The sequence below is a fragment of the Coniosporium apollinis genome, assembly GCF_000281105.1.
Source record: "Coniosporium apollinis CBS 100218 chromosome Unknown supercont1.34, whole genome shotgun sequence".
NCBI classification, from domain to species: domain Eukaryota; kingdom Fungi; phylum Ascomycota; class Dothideomycetes; genus Coniosporium; species Coniosporium apollinis.
The window spans coordinates 1-16,592 of NW_006913296.1; the positions used below are offsets into that span (position 1 = coordinate 1).

Below are 16,592 nucleotides of genomic sequence, written 5' to 3' on the forward strand. Positions count from 1 at the left end.
GTAAAGAAAACGTAAGAGGTAGTCCTAAAAGCTAGAATACTCTTTCCCTAGGTATTTTCCCTATAGGGGTTTTTCTAGAGGTTTTAATAAGGTTCTATTAGAAAGTGTAGCATTACTATAGTTTAGGGGTTAGGAACTAACTATAAAGCATAATTCGAGTCTATTCTAGTAGTATAACTAAGGAAACCGAAAGCAATAAGTAAGTAAGAAGTAAGGAAATAATAAGTTCTCCACCCTTATCTCCTAAGCTAAAAAAAACAGAATTTTATATAGCTTTTAAACTATCGACTTTTAATAAGACGGCGCTTTACACACTCTACCCCAACCTAGAGCCGCGGGGGACCTTAAACTACACCTTATTTTACGGCATCCCGAACGCTAAACCGCTAGGCACCACCTTCCTCAAACTGCCGGAAGTACGTAGGATAGACAGCGAAGCCGGCACCTACACCTATAGAAAAAGCATCCTAGGAGCGCTATAAGATAACAGCGTTGCGGTAGAGCAGCTATAGCTAGCTAATAGTAAGAAGAGGGGTTTATCGCTACCTAGTAAGGGGGCTTTGTCTATAACCTTATTCTTAGAAACGAATAAGGGCTTATCTATAGCACCGCGCTTCCTACACGCCGCCTTCTCCTCCTTTACAGCGCGTAGTGTAGCTAACTTCTCCTTTATAGCTTAAAGCTCGGCATCCTCCGTAGCGGCTTACTTAGCTAAGAACCGCGCGTATTCCTCTTAGCGACGCCTCTTATTAGCGTTAGCGTAATAGCGAGGAACTAGGTTCTCTTCGTCTTCTTCCTTCTCTATATAGGGTAAAGGGGCCCGCTTACGCTTTACTAGCAGCCCCGCGGTAGCTCTCTTAGCAGTAAACTCCGCTTATAAAGCCGCAATCTTATAAACCTTAGGGGAATCGCCTACCTTCGCTATAGGCGTAGCGCCTCTTACCCTACTCTTCTCCTTCGCCTAGCGGGTAGCCTTATTACGCTGCTTCCGCTTATCGTCGCTATCTAGCGTATAGTTAATACGGGTAGCAGCCTCCTCCTCGATAGTATCTAAGCTAGGCGCTCTTCTAGCAGCTCGGCTGCTTATTATAGTAGCGCCACCCTACTTAGTAGACCGCGTAGCACGGCCACCTCGCCCGGTAGACCCTAGAGTCGTGCCAGCCTTCTTAACTATCGGCGTGGTAGGCTTCGTGGCGCTAGCATTCCGCCTTCGTTGTAGAGTCACTAGGCTATCCTTCTTTTAGGGCTAAGGCTTCCTCTTTTTTTTTAGAGTTAAGGTAGCACCTCTATCCTCCCCGCCCTCGTCATCTATCGGCAGTGGGCTGTTGCTGCCGCTATTACCTACCTCATCCTCTATAGCGACATCCTTATCTATAAACTAGCTAGGATACTACAGCTCTTTAAGGTTAAGGGGCAGAAAATAGTTCTACTTATATTAGTAAAGTCGAAAGGTATAAGCCGGTAAAACTACTTATAATCGCGTGTATAGTATTTAGCAATTACTCCTACACGAGTTAAGCTTTAATACTCTCCTTAAGTTATAGGAGTAATAGCTCTATAGCGCTTTTCGGCTAATAGATAAGACCTATCTTTACGTCCTCTTTAATTTCGCGCTCTACGCGTAAGGACCACGCACGTATAAGATTAGGGAAGCGCGCCGCCGTATAAGTGGCGGCATCGCGCTATACCTATATCGTATTTTTAGAAGCAACACGTAAGTCCCGTATCTTAAAAAGACTATTTAGGATCTTATTATACTTTAGCGGGATCTAAAAGCGTTTAGCCGTTAAACTATATTCGTAAATACTACAAATACCTACTAGTAGATAAGGCTTCCCCAAGTTAATATATTGTAAGTAACGCATGCTAAAATTACAAGGACCGTCCCTTTTATCGCAGACTGCTTCTATAAGGTTCTTTAAATAGCGGAGACAGCACGGCTTAGAGAGCGGAATAAAAGGGCCGCGCGAACGCGGAGCGATGTTAATTTCCCGGACCTATAAGTAAAACTTATATTAACACGCTATCTCGATATTATAACGCAATTATCTTACCTAGGAACCGTCTAAAGACATCTCGCTATTCGATATAAAGCTTAAGCATAGGAATTTAAAAAGGCGAAGAGGTTGCGTAATGCTTGCGTTACAAGAGTTTGTTAATAATAAGAAGAAAGAGACGTGAAGGGGAAAGAATTTCATAGAACGCTTTATTTATATATTTAGAAAGCTGACGGTCACGAGATAGTAATAAGTGTAGTAATTTATAATGCTTAGCATTATAAATAGTAACGCTTCTATCACCTTCCACTATATACGAACCGCCGCCTATAAGCTGCCTTATAGCCTACGTAGAGGCATGCGGCTATAATCTAATTACACTTTACTATAATAGATCTAGCGGACTAGCTTATAGGAGGGGAGGCAACTATTATAGCCCGGCTAGGAGAGAGCCTTAGTATAGTGTTAAGCTATACCGCGCCTAGCTTATTATTAAGCTAGACGTTATAACCCCGCCCCCTTAGCGTTCTTCCTATATCTATAGATGCCCACCGTCTAATAGACGGTAGGCTTTAGTCTTTATAGATAATACTAGATACTATTCCTCGGCTGCTATAGAATATATCTTACTACTAGTAATTGCCTAGCTCGACGCTGTCGAGCTACTAGCTACTCACGTGGATACATTAACCCACTAGCCTGTAGATCCTGCTAAGGGAATTCAGGTTACTAACACTTATAGTAGAATTCTGCCTACACTATATTCTTTACTCTTTTCTTTACCTTATAGAAGGTCTATAGTTCGAGTCCACCCTAAAAAGTACTTTTTAAGAATATGCAATATACGCTTATAGTGAAATTTAACCTACACTACATTCTTTACTCTTTTTTTTACCCTATAGAAGGTCTGTAGTTCGAGTCCACCTTAGAGAGTATTTTTTAAGAATACTAGAAACCGTTTTAGTATAAAACAAGCATATCTAGTATAGTATAGTACTAATTAAATAGCTTATATAAACTAATTTACTAATATTTAATACAACTAGCAACTTTTGTAATAAGAGTATAAAGTTCTTCTTATAACTCTAAAGATTCTACTTACTAAGTAGTCTAGTATAGCTTTAAAGTATCTAATATATTTATTAAATTAGAGAATCTTTTTTATTTTAAAGTCTTTTAAAGTACTTTAAGAATCTTTTAAGTACTTTAAGACTCTAAGTAACTCTTACTTCTACTAAGAGGCTTATAAGTATATTTAAAGACTCTAAGTGCTTTAAATACTTTAGATATCTAAATTATCTAAATTATTTAAACTTTCTAAAATATCTAGAATATCTAGAACTTTATAAGTAACTTATAAATTAAATATAAGCTTAGTATAGTTAAGCTCTTAGAGATAGATCTAATATACTAAATCTAATAAAAACTTCCGCTACTATATACTTAAAGTACTTAGAGTTTCAGTTAAGTCCCTGAGTAGTAAATTAATTTACGTCTATTCTAGTAGAGTATTATTCTATTAACTCTACACGTGTAGAGTGAATATACTATTACGAAAGCACAATAGTATACGCTTAGAGAAAACAGCTAAAAGTAGGCTAATAATAGGTAGGTGTACAAGATGCTGCGATGGTTGCGAATTGTACGATAAGCTTGAAAACCTCCATGCTTTCTGTACCGCTACACCTTGAAAATTGCCCGTGGCACGCCCAAGCAAATCCCGCTTCCCACATAGAAACCTCCACCAATATTCTATCTCATCGCGAACGCACCAACTTTCCTCACATTTGCACCTCGACTCTGCCCTCACTTCCCGGTGCGCCACTGCCGAGGTTTGGTAGCAGATACGTGATATCGTCCCAGGGATCTTTTGCGGCACGTTAGCTACATCCAAGTAGATATTGCCAGCAGAGTACTCACGTCGGTACAGGCCGGTTCTCAGCCGCTTCTGGTCCAAGAAATGGGCGATCAACCCAATACTCCTTCCGAGCACAAACAGACCGTTGAGCACGCCCATCCTCAGGTAGTCCTCGGCCTCCTCTGGGGTAAATGCGCCGCAGTTGCGGAGCAGGTCGACGAAGCACACGGCTATGCAGCCGTCAACGTTGAGGATGAGGTTGTCCTTCTTTGACGTGGTCACCGTCTCAACGGCAAGCGCGTAGTCCAGCATCTTGCAGCTGGGGAAGTTCTTCTGCACGAACTCCTTGACGAGCTCAACACGCAGATCGGGATTGTTTCGGGACTTGACTCTGTGGCCGATGCCCGGAACTGTCACCTGTTAGTTTCACGGCCTGAGTTTCAATCCTTTCATCGCTTACTGAGTTTGTTCTCCTTCCTCATGGTGTCAACAAAGTTGCGCGGGCTGAGACCCTTGTCGAAAGCCTTGGTGAACTCCTCCGCAGCCCCATCGAGCGCACCACCAAATCGCGAGCCAATGGTCAACAAACCGCTGACGAGGGCACTGATGAGATCCTTGCCGGCACGGGTGGTGATGATAGTGTTCATGGCACCGGATACTGCAGGGCCGTGATCGGCGGTCAACATCAGAACCATCTCTAGGAAGCGGCTGGCGTAGTCGGGCAGGCGGCGACGGAACCAAAGCAGAGACATGACACCACCAATCCCGATGTTGTCCTTGAATACTTCCGAGATTGGCATACCAGCGTAGAGCAGCTCCTGGCCACGGTCGTCGGAGATGGTGGAGATGAAAGCGGCAGGCTTTCGGACGAGGCCGAGCTCTTGCGCCCACGAGTAGTCGATAGGAATCTTTGGCACCACTGGCTCCGTCTTGGGGACAATCGTTCCATCCTTGACGAGCTTCTGGTAGACCTCGGCGAGCAAATCGGGCATCTCCTCGAAAGTGTCCGGGACGAAAATGCCGACCTCTTTCATCGACTTGTTCTTCATCGCGGCAGTCTCGAGCTGAGAGTTGGCGAAGGAACCAGCATGACCGAACTGAACCTCGGTCTTGAGCAAGCCAGCGACAGTGCCGATCGCCCAGGCAACGATAGGCTTGGTGATCTGTCCGGACTTAACGGCCTCAATGACCCTGTACTCTTCCACGCCACCGACTTCACCGAGCAACAGGAGAATCTTGCACGCGGGATCGGCCTGGTATCGCAGCATGTGATCGATGAAGGTAGTGCCCGGGTATCTGTCACCGCCAATGGCAACACCTTCGTACACTCCGTCTGTCCTGTGGGCGATGATGTTGTTCAGTTCGTTGGACATGCCACCGGACTTGGACACGTATGCAACCGAACCTGGGCGGTAGAGCTTGGAAGCCACAATATTGTCCATCATACCGCCAGTGTTGCCGATCTTGAAATCGCCGGGCTTGATACCACCGACAGTGGCCGGGCCGATGATGGTGATACCCTTCTTCTTGGCGACGTGCAGAATCTCTCGGGCACGCTAGAATATTTCGTCAGCGCGTCCTCGGCCAAATCCTGGAACCGTCACTTACGCGTTCCGGAACACCCTCAGCAATGATGGCAATGGACCTGATCTGGGGAAATTCCATGAGCTCCATGGTGGAGCTGTACACACTACGCGACGAAGCGAAGTTGACAATAGTGTCAACGTCTGTGTGCTTGGCCATGGCCTTCTCGGTCGACTGGTAGACTGGGAGCAGAGTCTCGCTCGTTCCCCAGTACATCTTGCTGACGAACTGGCCGCCAAATGTGTAGATGATGCCGGCAACGGAGGGAGTCTTGCGTTTGCAGATGAAGTCGAAGTCGAGCATGCCCTGCACAGCTTTCGGTTGCAGGCCGTACACAAAGCATCTTGTCTTGTTGTGGAAGAGCATATGCGCAGCCGGTGGGCTCAATGGCCGGCTGGGTGCTGCGAAGCGGCGGATGTTGTCGTCGGCAGAAGGAGCATCGTGGACGCCATTCGTGCCGTTGACGCCGTTGTGATCCGGAGCACCCAGGCTCGTGGTGCCGTTGACGGGCGCAGAAGGGACAGCTGAAGGCATTATGGTCTAAGGAGTGGGTATCAATCAGGAGATAGAGTGTTCTGGCAGTTGTCTGTCAGCGATTGAGGCACTCAGTCAGGGCAATGCCGGAGCTACGGGCTGTAGGTGCTGCAGCCGAGGAAGCTGGCCAGATGGAGCTCGGCAGCTGGTGTTTTGGCGGTGGATGAAGAATGTGAGTGAGAGACTAACAAAGAGACTGCGCTGTTCGAGATGGGTGCAGAGCTGGAGCGCGAGAGGTGGGTGCAGAGGGAGCAGAAGGAGCAGAAAAGCGGTTGCTGAAGATGAGGAGGCGCGAGTTGTGTAATTAGTGAGGCAGAGTGGACGGACGGTTGTGGTGAGAGCGGCTTTGAAGATTTGGGTTGGTTCCGGTGTTGAGCGGTGGGTGCGCGGGTTGCTGATGCTGGCCTGCAGTGCACGGAGGCCGAAGGCTGACACTGCAGGGGTCTGCGGGAAAGCTGTTGGGCGTTCGTGGGTCGGTCGCCGGGGGGGCTCGGTGCTAGCGCGGCGCTCGATTGGCAGCCGACCTTTGTTCAAAGCTGCCGGTCGATTGGGGAGCCGGGGTGCGAAATCCACAGCCTTTGACGCAGCAGTGCCGGACCGTTGAAAGAATGCTGCAGGAAATAGAAGCGCAGCAGAAGGTCGATCGGCGACGATGGCAGGCGCTTGTTCCTGCGATGTCCGGAAAGCGGATAACCAGCAGCTCGCACAGTGGTCGAGTGCGCAGGGTGGGTGTTGCGGGGGCGTAGACGGGCGTGAACGGCATGGACGGCGGTCCTCTTTGATCAGAGAAAGGCCCAAGAGAGCAGGCCAGAGAGCAGGCCAGAGAGCAGCCCAGAGAGCAGCCCAGAGAGCAGCCCAGAGAGCAGCCCTGCGAGTTGGGAGGCGTGGGAGGCTCCGTGCGCCACTCCGTCAGGCACGCTGGAGCTCAACCTCTCCTCCGCATGCAGGCGGCCTGTTCAACACCGCTCGCTAAATCCGCACTAGGCCCCCCAGCCGTCAGGGACTCTCACCTCACCAAAACGAAGCTCGAGCAGCCCCGTTCCAACTGAAGGCGCCCTGCACGACTCGCAAGACTTCAAATCCTCGACTGCCAAACTCTGCTGCCACTGCACGCCGTCAGCATCATCTCACTTCTCACTCCAAACTTCCTCGCACCCTCCGTCCGCATCCCCTCGCATTCCATCGTCCGTCCATTCTCTTGTCATACACCGCTCGAGGTAAGCCACAGCTCCATTTTCGGATCCCGTAACTGTGGTCATGTTGAAGCCGGCAATCGATTGACTAAGTCGTCCGAGCTGCCGGACTTTCTAAATTCGGTGCCTTGGATCAATTTCCCGTAGATTACTGTCGTTGGGTCACCATTTGCCAGATCCGCTTTCGTGCCCAGCATTGAGTGTCTTTCAGAGCTCCAACTTCTTGCTACGGGCTCTCCAGCATTTCATTAGCAGAATCCCTTCGGATTGCAAGCAACGGCCACTTACTCCTCCTCTCAGTAGAACTCTTGACACCGCTTTTTCTCATACATCATGTCCGCAAAATCGATTCTCGAGGCCGACGGCAAGGCCATCCTCAACTACCACCTCACTCGCGCTCCCGTCATCAAGCCGACTCCTCTTCCTCAAGCAGCGACCCACAACCCGGCACCTCGCCTCGCGTCTCTACACTTTCCAGCAGATGCGGCGGTCAAGGACGTCTTGGACCAAGCGGAGGTGACATACCCGTGGCTCCTTGCGCGAGACTCAAGGTTTGTTGCAAAGCCAGATCAGTTGATAAAGCGACGAGGAAAGAGCGGCTTGCTGGCGCTGAACAAGACCTGGCCAGAGGCTAGGGAGTGGATCGAAGCCAGGGCGGGCAAGTCGCAGAGGGTTGAGACGGTAGACGGTGTCCTGAGGCAATTCCTCGTGGAGCCATTCGTGCCTCACCCTTCTGATACTGAGTACTATATCAACATCAACTCCGTACGAGAGGTATGTCAGCCTTTCTTTTTTTGTTTATTGTGTTTGTGTTGTCGAGCACTTTCTCTCCCAAGAGACCGATGAGCCAGTTCTGCAAGGGACTGTTTTGGTGGTTGGCCGAGAGTTGTTATCCCGGGTTGTTCGCTCTTCGTGGATGGGCGAGTCTGGAGTTTTGTCGACAAGCTCGTACCGGGCCCGAGCGTTCCACCACGGGCGAAGGGAGGAACGCGCAAGAGCAGGCCCACTTCAGCCCACGGCCCACAGCCTAGCGGTTCAGTTCGTCCTGTGCCTGCATATACGGTTCCAGTCCTTACTCGGTTTTACCCCTGTTTCGCAGCCACTTGCCGTTCTTCGCCCCGAGCCGTCTCGCTTGCGCAACATCTGGTGGCGTCGTCCCGCCCTGCCGTTCTGCAGCTTTCACGTGCTTGAACACCAACTAACGCTACTGCTCTAGGGTGACTGGATTCTGTTCACGCACGAGGGTGGTGTCGATGTTGGTGATGTTGATGCGAAGGCTGAAAAGCTTCTCATCCCGGTCGACCTTAGCGAATATCCCTCCAACGAGGAGATTGCTGCCACACTCTTGAAGAAGGTCCCAGAGGGCGTTCACAACGTGCTCGTAGATTTCATCTCGAGACTGTACGCCGTCTATGTCGATTGCCAATTCACGTATGTAGTTCTCCTTCAGGTCGCTTTCGTCGTTGCAGTACACTGACAATGCGATGCAGCTATCTCGAAATAAACCCTCTCGTCGTCATCCCAAACGCCGACGCCACCTCAGCTGAAGTACACTTCCTTGATCTTGCTGCCAAGCTAGACCAGACCGCCGAGTTCGAGTGCGGTGTGAAGTGGGCCATTGCTCGCAGTGCGACTGCCCTTGGTATACCCACAGTCGCATCCAAGGATGCCAAGGTCACCATCGATGCCGGCCCACCAATGGAGTTCCCTGCGCCCTTCGGTCGAGAAATGAGCAAGGAAGAGACTTACATCGCTGAGATGGACGCGAAGACCGGCGCGTCGCTCAAGCTTACCATCCTCAACGGCAACGGTCGCATATGGACCCTTGTCGCTGGTGGTGGTGCTTCCGTCGTCTACGCCGATGCCATCGCATCTGCTGGTTTCGCGGGCGAGCTTGCCAACTACGGCGAGTATTCCGGCGCTCCCAACGAGAGCCAGACTTTCAACTATGCCCGCACAGTCCTGGACCTTATGCTTCGTGCACCTCAGCGCCCGGAGGGCAAGGTCCTCTTTATCGGCGGTGGTATTGCCAACTTTACTAATGTAAGTACACTGCCGAACTCCTTCGCATCATTCCTGACATCGTTTAGGTCGCCTCCACATTCAAGGGTGTTATCCGCGCTCTGCGGGAAGTCGCGCCTCTGCTCAGCGAGCATAAGGTCCAGATCTGGGTCCGCCGTGCCGGTCCCAACTACCAAGAGGGCCTCAAAAGTATCAAGGCGGTCGGACAGGAGCTTGAGCTCGACATGCATGTCTACGGCCCGGAGATGCACGTCAGTGGCATTGTCCCACTGGCCCTCAGCGGAAAGACGTCCGATGTCAAGGAGTTCAGCGGTTAGATGTAACAAGGGGAGATAATGTTGGTTGAGGCGCTGTTTGTTGTTCGATATCTGCGCGTATTGTTGGGCTTGGCTGAGCCCACAGTCCTGTTGGCCATGTTCAAGCAGTAGGGCATTCTCAGCGTAGAGATAGACAGCGAGGAGCGCTCGTATTGCTTTCGCGGCTTGAGTATCTTTCTGGCAACTTTAGTAGTAGAGCATTTGAGCATACTGTCATAAACAGATGTGTCCACATGCAAGTGTAGAAAAAGCACAACACATCTATGTTACCTCCTCCGAATCAAGGTGATTACCAATGTGTGAATCAATTGTTAGTGTGGGGATATTGATCTCGCACGGGATTGTCTAGATGTATAGTGCTAGTTTACCGGCCGCGATGCTGCTCGGCAAATGTTATCTTGCTCTCAGAATCATAGCAATGTTTTACAAAAGCCAGTCATAGAAGTGGATAGCTACCCAGCTAGCTGATAATTTTCTTCTTCCCGGCACTATCGTTATCGCTGTATGCTATGGCCTACATCCCAAGGCCAATGACGTATCCTAATGTGGTCATTTTCAATTCTGTCGAGGAGAAACTCCAATGAGTGTGTTTTCACCACTGTGTTTCGAGTGTCTCGCCGCGTCCTTTTACTATACTGCAACCCTCATTTATTTTGGCATGCGAACCTCACGCGAGACGCTCACAACCCCTTCTTCATGGCCTTCTTCTTGTCTGAGTGTGCCTCGGAGTTCTTGAAGGGGAAGCCGCTCGTCCTCTTGTCCGCACCTGTCTTTCTGCTAATGCGCCCATCACTGCTGGCGAACAGTACGCACCAGAGACCGATCGCTGAAAGCACGCCGCTGAAGACGGTGCCAAACGCGAAGGAAGTAACGCCCGTTTGGGTCCACATAGCATAGCAGTAGAAGGCGACCGCTGCATGATAGGCGAGAGTCACGCTGAGGCTTGGCATAGCATACGGTGCCTTCGGATCATCTGGGTCGGTCGTTACACCACCGCTTGCTGCTAAGTTGACTCAGTATGTTGCTTTGACTCGAGTAGCGTCTCCGTCAGTTTAATCACATACTGTCGGTGAGCCTGGAGGTGAGCGGAATGGATCCAGTCAGGAGAAGATTGAGCACGCCGAGGGCAAGCAAGGTGAACCCAAGGCTGCGGCTGAAGTAGACTTCAAGAGCTTGGACCAGTGTCAGACGAATCTTTCGTTTGTTGACTGGCATGCACTCACTGGTTGCCTCGCGGACCGCGGGCGACAGCAGCGTCACTATAACCGTAGGCGAGACGATCAGAGGAACGGCTTGGAGAGCAAGCCATGCTGCGGTGCCATAGGTGTAGGAGTAGAAGACCTGGAGCTCTTTTGTCAGTTGGAGCCCGTGCGAACTGGATTGAGAGATGCCCTTACGTCCATTGCAAAAGCTCTTTGCGAGTTGTAGACTGCGTGAGGACTGGAGATGAAGGTGTATCTGTGCTGGGACCTGATTGAAGGGGAACGGAGAAGGTTATGGACGAAAGGTTACTTTGGAGCCGTGTTTGCGTGACTGCCCTGGCATCGTATGAGTGACGTCAAGCTCCGGTCAAGTCCGTGCCTGCCAAGCCGCGGAGCCGCATCTCCCCAAACCGGTGTGGAGGTATACACGTGACATCCCAAGTCACGTGCCGCAGTCGTTGACCCGGCGCTAAGCTCAATGTGAAGAACAATAGCAAAACGATCCCCCAGCCCCTCAATAGAACAATCACTCCACCAACGACACGGAAAAGCAGGACAATTGACCGAGTGAGTCTAAGCGGCTGCTATTGCCTCCCCAATTGAGCAGTAGGTCTGCGGATAGTCGTATCAATCGTGCATTCCAACCCCGCATTGCCCTGTCACGCACGAAGCCCGTCAATAGCGCTTTGCTCTGACAATAGCAATGCAAGCACGGTTGTGCAACGTACCATGGGTAAGCTGAGTGATGATAGGGATTGTGCTACCCAGGTGCTTTCTGCTGCTAGGTGGTTGGTCTGCAGGCATGCACCATCCTATTGATGGACTGATTCATCCTCCTCGTCCCCCTTGGGCGCGGAATCCTATGCGTGTGGGCTGGTTGTATATCTTCCTAGCAACTGCGCACTCTGTACGAACGGTCTCTATCTCCTTCAAACTCACTCCGGGTTTTAAGGCTCCGTACATCCTGCGTTGGCACGCCTATCTTACGGCAGTTGCAAAGCGGCCAATACTTTTGTTCTGCCACCTCGAACATCTCTTACTACTCCCTTCCATCATCTCCCTGTCCGTATCGCCTCTCCCGCTATGGAATCCCTCCTCCACATCCTTAGCAAATCGGCAGCAGCAGCCGCAGCAAACCACCAACCCACAACGGTGCCAACTCTAGAGCCCCCGCCGGCGTATACCGCGCATCCGGACCTCTCATCTGACCCGGAAGATGAGGAGGACGATTGCGAGCCGTCAACAAACATTACGATCAATGCATCGACGAACATCCAGGGCTCATACAATCTCATCGCTCTCTCACACAGCGACCCCGCGCGACTAGTAGCTGTCGTACTGGGTGCACTCAACGCTAGCTCCGCGCGTACATCTCGACGAGGAGACGTGCATCTCAACATCAACTGTGGCATTACTATCGTCGGCGACAGAAACATTGTCGGCGCTCCTGCGGCAAGCCTACTGAAGATGAAGGCTGAGGCGGGTACGGCGCCTCGACCATCGGTTGCAGATGGTGTGGCCCCAGCTGGAGGGAGGAAGAGGAAGGCCGATGATGTGAGCACCCAATGCGTACTGGCGGGAAATTTGGAGTTGCTAACGCGCGACACAGGGGTCTGATGAGTTACCGGAAGCGAAAAGGGCAAAGACCGACCCTACCGCTGTTTGAAGTACCTATGGCATGTCGGTGGGGTCGCGGACAGGGGGCGTGTCCTTGGAGCTACAACATGTGAGAGGGACACTGATGTACTTGGTACCTGAGCGAGCGAGCGGCATATCACTTTTGACATTTGGTTTCAAAATTCTTACTGGTACCAACACAATGGCCTTGCTATTGGATGTTGGGCTGGAATAGACTTATTGTATCCTTCCCAAAACTAGGCAACGGTGTATTCCACACTTGTGAGTTGAAAAGGCTTAGCAGTGGATGACGCTGTCTGCTAGACGCTTCTTACAGTCAAGGGGGACAGATGAGGCAGCTCTTGAATTCGGTACGTGACGGCAGCAAGACCGTCGAAGGATGGCAGTGGAACACGATAGCAATACTTTTCTAACCGCCAACAAGCATTTGTTACTTGAAGTCTTCTTGAGAAACCCTTGCCTGATCGCCTTACACCTCTCCGAATGCTGATTTCCCGCCTGATAAGGATTCACGGCAATCATGGCAAGCCCGTGGAAAGGCAAGCTATCGATCGTATCCATGCAGTAGCCTACGAGAGTGTGAGACGATGGTTGGAGTGGTATAGCGGTCACACTACGTCTTACGCTACCACTTCCGGGCTCGGTCAAAGTCATCATTGACAGTGTTCTGAGGGGTAGGAGATTTCCGATTAAATCTGAATACACTAGAGGAGGATATGAGGATCGCAACTGCGACGGGCAACTAAGGGAAGAAAGAGAGCAATATGCGTAGGATGTATAGAAGTAGTCGTAGGCGCTGTCTAAACTTCCGTAGTTGCCGTCCCATGTCTTCAACACTAATGATTCTTCGGACTTGCAGCATACGTGTTTATGTACTCTCCAGCACGGATGGTAGACTAAGAAGGTCTCTGATCCCGTTCGATGGTGAAGATATTCGACCGCTTTGTGTCGAACATTACGCACCTGCACAGCCGTCAGTGTCTTAATGCTGCTGTAAAGACTTGAGTAGCACCATCTGTCCCGTGGATGATGTCGCCTGAAGATGTGGGTTAGGCTGACGCCTCCATCGGGTTCCTTTCTTTGTGCGCCTGAGTAGTAGCGCGCGGATCACAGGATTCATGACGTGGCGACTTCCTCAAGTCTTTGTTCCAATACTGGGCCGAAATACAGTTCAATCACGGGCGTTGCAACTTCCAACGGCCGATCAGAGTTTCCTCACAGCAACGGGTGCCCAACTCTCGAACCCCTTCGACGTGTCCACAAGCCACACCTCGCCACCCTTCCAGCCCGCCAACTCTCCTTCCTGATGGAAATTAAGCCCCCTCTTCGTAACAGCATCCTCCAAACTCTTTTTCTGCTGTTCTGAAACATCGATGTCCGCATACATCAAGCTACAATGCGGTCCATACTCCTCCTTGACCCACTTCTCTGCCTTTTCCTCATCACCCTGCTCGACTCCCACACGCCTGCACTCTTTGGCTAGAGCTTCGAGGCTCGGGCTCTTCGTAACGCGTAGGGTACATTTTTTGACGAGCTCACCGCCAATGTCCAATGCTTCGAATGTGATGGCCACTTCGTTGGTGGCCGGGATTGAAAGCTTGTCTAAGAAAGCTTCGGCATCGCCGAGGTCTGTGGGTACACCGGAGGTCAAAGTGACATGAGGGATGAAGAACGGCGTAGAGAGACCAGGAAATTTGGAAGGAATGTCACGAGCTACGAGGTAAGAGAGATGGAAATAGATGGGTGAGGACGAGGGAGGGACGAGCCACAGCGATGCGCCTAGAGCGAGGTAAGGACAATGTACATCGGTAGCTCTGAAGCTGGCAACGGTACCTGGCATTATTATGACTATTTAGGTTGGCGGATTATCGTATCTTGGGAGGCGATGGTAATGAGGTTGATTCAAGCTCGGCAAGGTAGTCAGGCAGTTGCAGATGATGTCAAGCCGTAGACACAGCGGTCAAGCTTGAGCAGCTCTAATCTGGACGCGGGAGTTTCTGTTCAGCTTGAGATGAGCTTGATCATTGGTAACTCCGCGTGCGGAAGGCTTAGTTTAGTTCAAGATAAATCGATAGCTGACACTTCCAACCGCTGACGAGCTTGGCGGCGTAGTTAGCTGATCGAAAGCAACAAGTGTGGTAAGCGTTTCTTGGTCCGTCGCTACGGCATGGCATAGTTCACAAGTACGTATTTAGGCAACGAGAGTGAGCTGCCGCATATCACAGCACATTAACTCATGACACCTGATGTTTAGAGATGACCGCATGCAACAGAGCCGGGCTGACAGACGGCGGGCATTGGCGTGAAATGCTAAGACACTGAGATAGCTTGCTCAATTGCCGCTAGGCGGACAGTAAGACAGCCGTAGCCTGGAACGATAGACACCGTAAGACGCCCGTAATGCTCCTATCCTTTCCCTCGACCCAGGAGCGAGACCGTTTGATCCAAGTACCCATGGCGACCCATCGTTCCTTGCCTGATCATCCCCCGCCCTCTCCGACACCATTCGTATCCATCGGACTCACGCCCCCGTTTGGCGCCGTTGTTCTCCTCCTCCTTGGCACTTTCTTCTTCCTCTCTGGAGTTGGTTGTGCCCGTCCTTCTACATCCACCATCGTTTGGTCCTCCTCCGGTACGCCCACCCCCTCTTCAGCATGCTCTTCGTAGAATCTCCTACACTCGTCCAACTCGTTAACATCTGTTGGTCTCATCCGTAACCATTTCATCCTCGGGCCTGATCGCGCTCTTTCAGACACCCTAAACCCGTATATCCTTGGTTCGTAGATGTTACCCAGGCCCAAGCCCGGGGCGAGATTTGACGGCGTCACTCCGTTGATCAAAGCCGGCTGCGGCGTAGGTGTCGATGTGGTTGAGCCCGGTTTCGACGACGTGGCCATGGGCTCAGCTGCCTCCGGGTTGGCCGTGGACGGAGCATCCGGTCTCGGCCTCCCGATTTCAAGCTCCGGAAACGTCATGAAGAACAGACATCCAAATGTTGTGCCGAAGAACGCGCCGTCCACTGTCTGAAATCTGCTGTTCGGCGGCGTATATACATCTAAGCAGCTTGGACAGAATAGCTTGACTGTCTCCTGTCCCGGCGTGTCTGAGCATCCAACGGGTAGGACCTTTGCACCGCAGCAATGCACCCGCGGGCATATTCCGAAATGGCCGAGGTCGTACTTTTCCGCCATTTGCTGGATCCCAGGGCGGCTCGTGATGTAACGCTGATGTATCAGACCATACAGCAGCTCTGCACTGCTCTCTATCACGCTTAGATCGCTCGCCATCCGCAGGTGTCTCCTGTCGCCAGCGCCCCTCCTGTATCCACCGGTCTTGTCGTCCCCTAGTACATCGTCCTCCTCTTCCTCCTCATCCTGCTCTTCCTCGTCCTCTTCGTCTTCATCGTCCTCGGGCTCAACATCCAGGATCATCTCGAGCGCCTCTTTGTACATGGGCACCTGGGACTGGAGGCCGGTGAGATTGAAATCGTCTTCGATGAAGTCCTCGGATACTTCGGCGAAATATTCGTGGCCGAGGATGTTGCAGAAGGATGCGATCCATGACTCGGCCACACCAGATGAGGACGACATGGCAGCGTTGGCGGTGCCTGGAGCGCCGGGCTAAGCGCAAGGCAGACGTTGGCGATTTGGCTTGTTGGTTAAGGAGGTAGGAAGCTGATATTGGTATAAGGTGTGGGACACGGAATGCAGGCGCTGCGAAGTCGATAGCGGTGCTTGGTTCGAGGGGATGGCAACGTCAGTGTCGGACGAGTCCAAAGCAAGCCGTGCAGGCAGGTGCGAAACCCAAGGTGAACGGCGGAAGAAGGTGCGATGCTTGTGGTGTTTGCGGTAGTTGCGGTCACTGACTGCAGTGGGTCATGAAGGACGGGGTCTGAGGCTGAGGCCGGACTATGGAGGACGGCTGCGGTGCTTCATTGGGGGAGAGATTCTAATCCTCCATCAGGGAGGGTTGGGGGCAGCGTCGCTCTCGGCCTGGCGAATATTGGGCGAATATTGGGTGCGGTGATGTGGTGTTTGGCGGTTTGGCGGTTTGGCGGTGATGGTGGGACAAGCACAGCGCCCCGCCATCAGGTTTCCCTCAAAGCCTCAACTTGGCGACAGATCCCCATCTCTGCTCTACATCCCCGATATCTCTCAGCTGCACTTGTTGCTACAGCGCTTGTGTCGCTCGATGATGGACTGAAGACACCAAGGCCGCTCAGTTTCTCAGCAGCATGCTGCTTTAGA

At 51.4% G+C, this 16,592-nt stretch overlaps 6 protein-coding genes across 6 annotated transcripts; 2 read left to right on the forward strand and 4 right to left on the reverse strand.

Annotated features, from left to right (window-relative positions):
* Positions 1–3,778: 3,778 nt before the first annotated feature.
* Positions 3,779–5,973, reverse strand: W97_06630 (ATP-citrate synthase subunit 1; the record flags this gene model as incomplete). Its single annotated transcript, XM_007784504.1, has 4 exons — positions 3,779–3,864; positions 3,918–4,265; positions 4,316–5,411; positions 5,464–5,973. 4 exons carry the CDS (start codon positions 5,971–5,973, stop codon positions 3,779–3,781), a joined length of 2,040 nt encoding a protein of 679 aa, XP_007782694.1.
* Positions 5,974–7,499: 1,526 nt separating this feature from the next.
* Positions 7,500–9,505, forward strand: W97_06631 (ATP-citrate synthase subunit 2; the record flags this gene model as incomplete). The annotated part of the gene is made up of 4 exons (XM_007784505.1): positions 7,500–7,940; positions 8,383–8,597; positions 8,657–9,209; positions 9,257–9,505. The coding sequence occupies 4 exons, from the start codon at positions 7,500–7,502 to the stop codon at positions 9,503–9,505; spliced, it is 1,458 nt and encodes a 485-aa protein (XP_007782695.1).
* A 680-nt stretch (positions 9,506–10,185) lies between these two features.
* On the reverse strand, positions 10,186–10,908 carry W97_06632 (uncharacterized protein; the record flags this gene model as incomplete). Its single annotated transcript, XM_007784506.1, has 4 exons — positions 10,186–10,505; positions 10,570–10,677; positions 10,729–10,846; positions 10,903–10,908. 4 exons carry the CDS (start codon positions 10,906–10,908, stop codon positions 10,186–10,188), a joined length of 552 nt encoding a protein of 183 aa, XP_007782696.1.
* Positions 10,909–11,790: 882 nt separating this feature from the next.
* Positions 11,791–12,373, forward strand: W97_06633 (uncharacterized protein; the record flags this gene model as incomplete). Its single annotated transcript, XM_007784507.1, has 2 exons — positions 11,791–12,261; positions 12,317–12,373. The coding sequence occupies 2 exons, from the start codon at positions 11,791–11,793 to the stop codon at positions 12,371–12,373; spliced, it is 528 nt and encodes a 175-aa protein (XP_007782697.1).
* A 1,176-nt stretch (positions 12,374–13,549) lies between these two features.
* On the reverse strand, positions 13,550–14,185 carry W97_06634 (uncharacterized protein; the record flags this gene model as incomplete). Its single annotated transcript, XM_007784508.1, has 1 exon — positions 13,550–14,185. The coding sequence occupies one exon, from the start codon at positions 14,183–14,185 to the stop codon at positions 13,550–13,552; it is 636 nt and encodes a 211-aa protein (XP_007782698.1).
* Positions 14,186–14,825: 640 nt separating this feature from the next.
* Positions 14,826–15,935, reverse strand: W97_06635 (uncharacterized protein; the record flags this gene model as incomplete). Its single annotated transcript, XM_007784509.1, has 1 exon — positions 14,826–15,935. The coding sequence occupies one exon, from the start codon at positions 15,933–15,935 to the stop codon at positions 14,826–14,828; it is 1,110 nt and encodes a 369-aa protein (XP_007782699.1).
* Between the last annotated feature and the right edge of the window lie 657 nt (positions 15,936–16,592).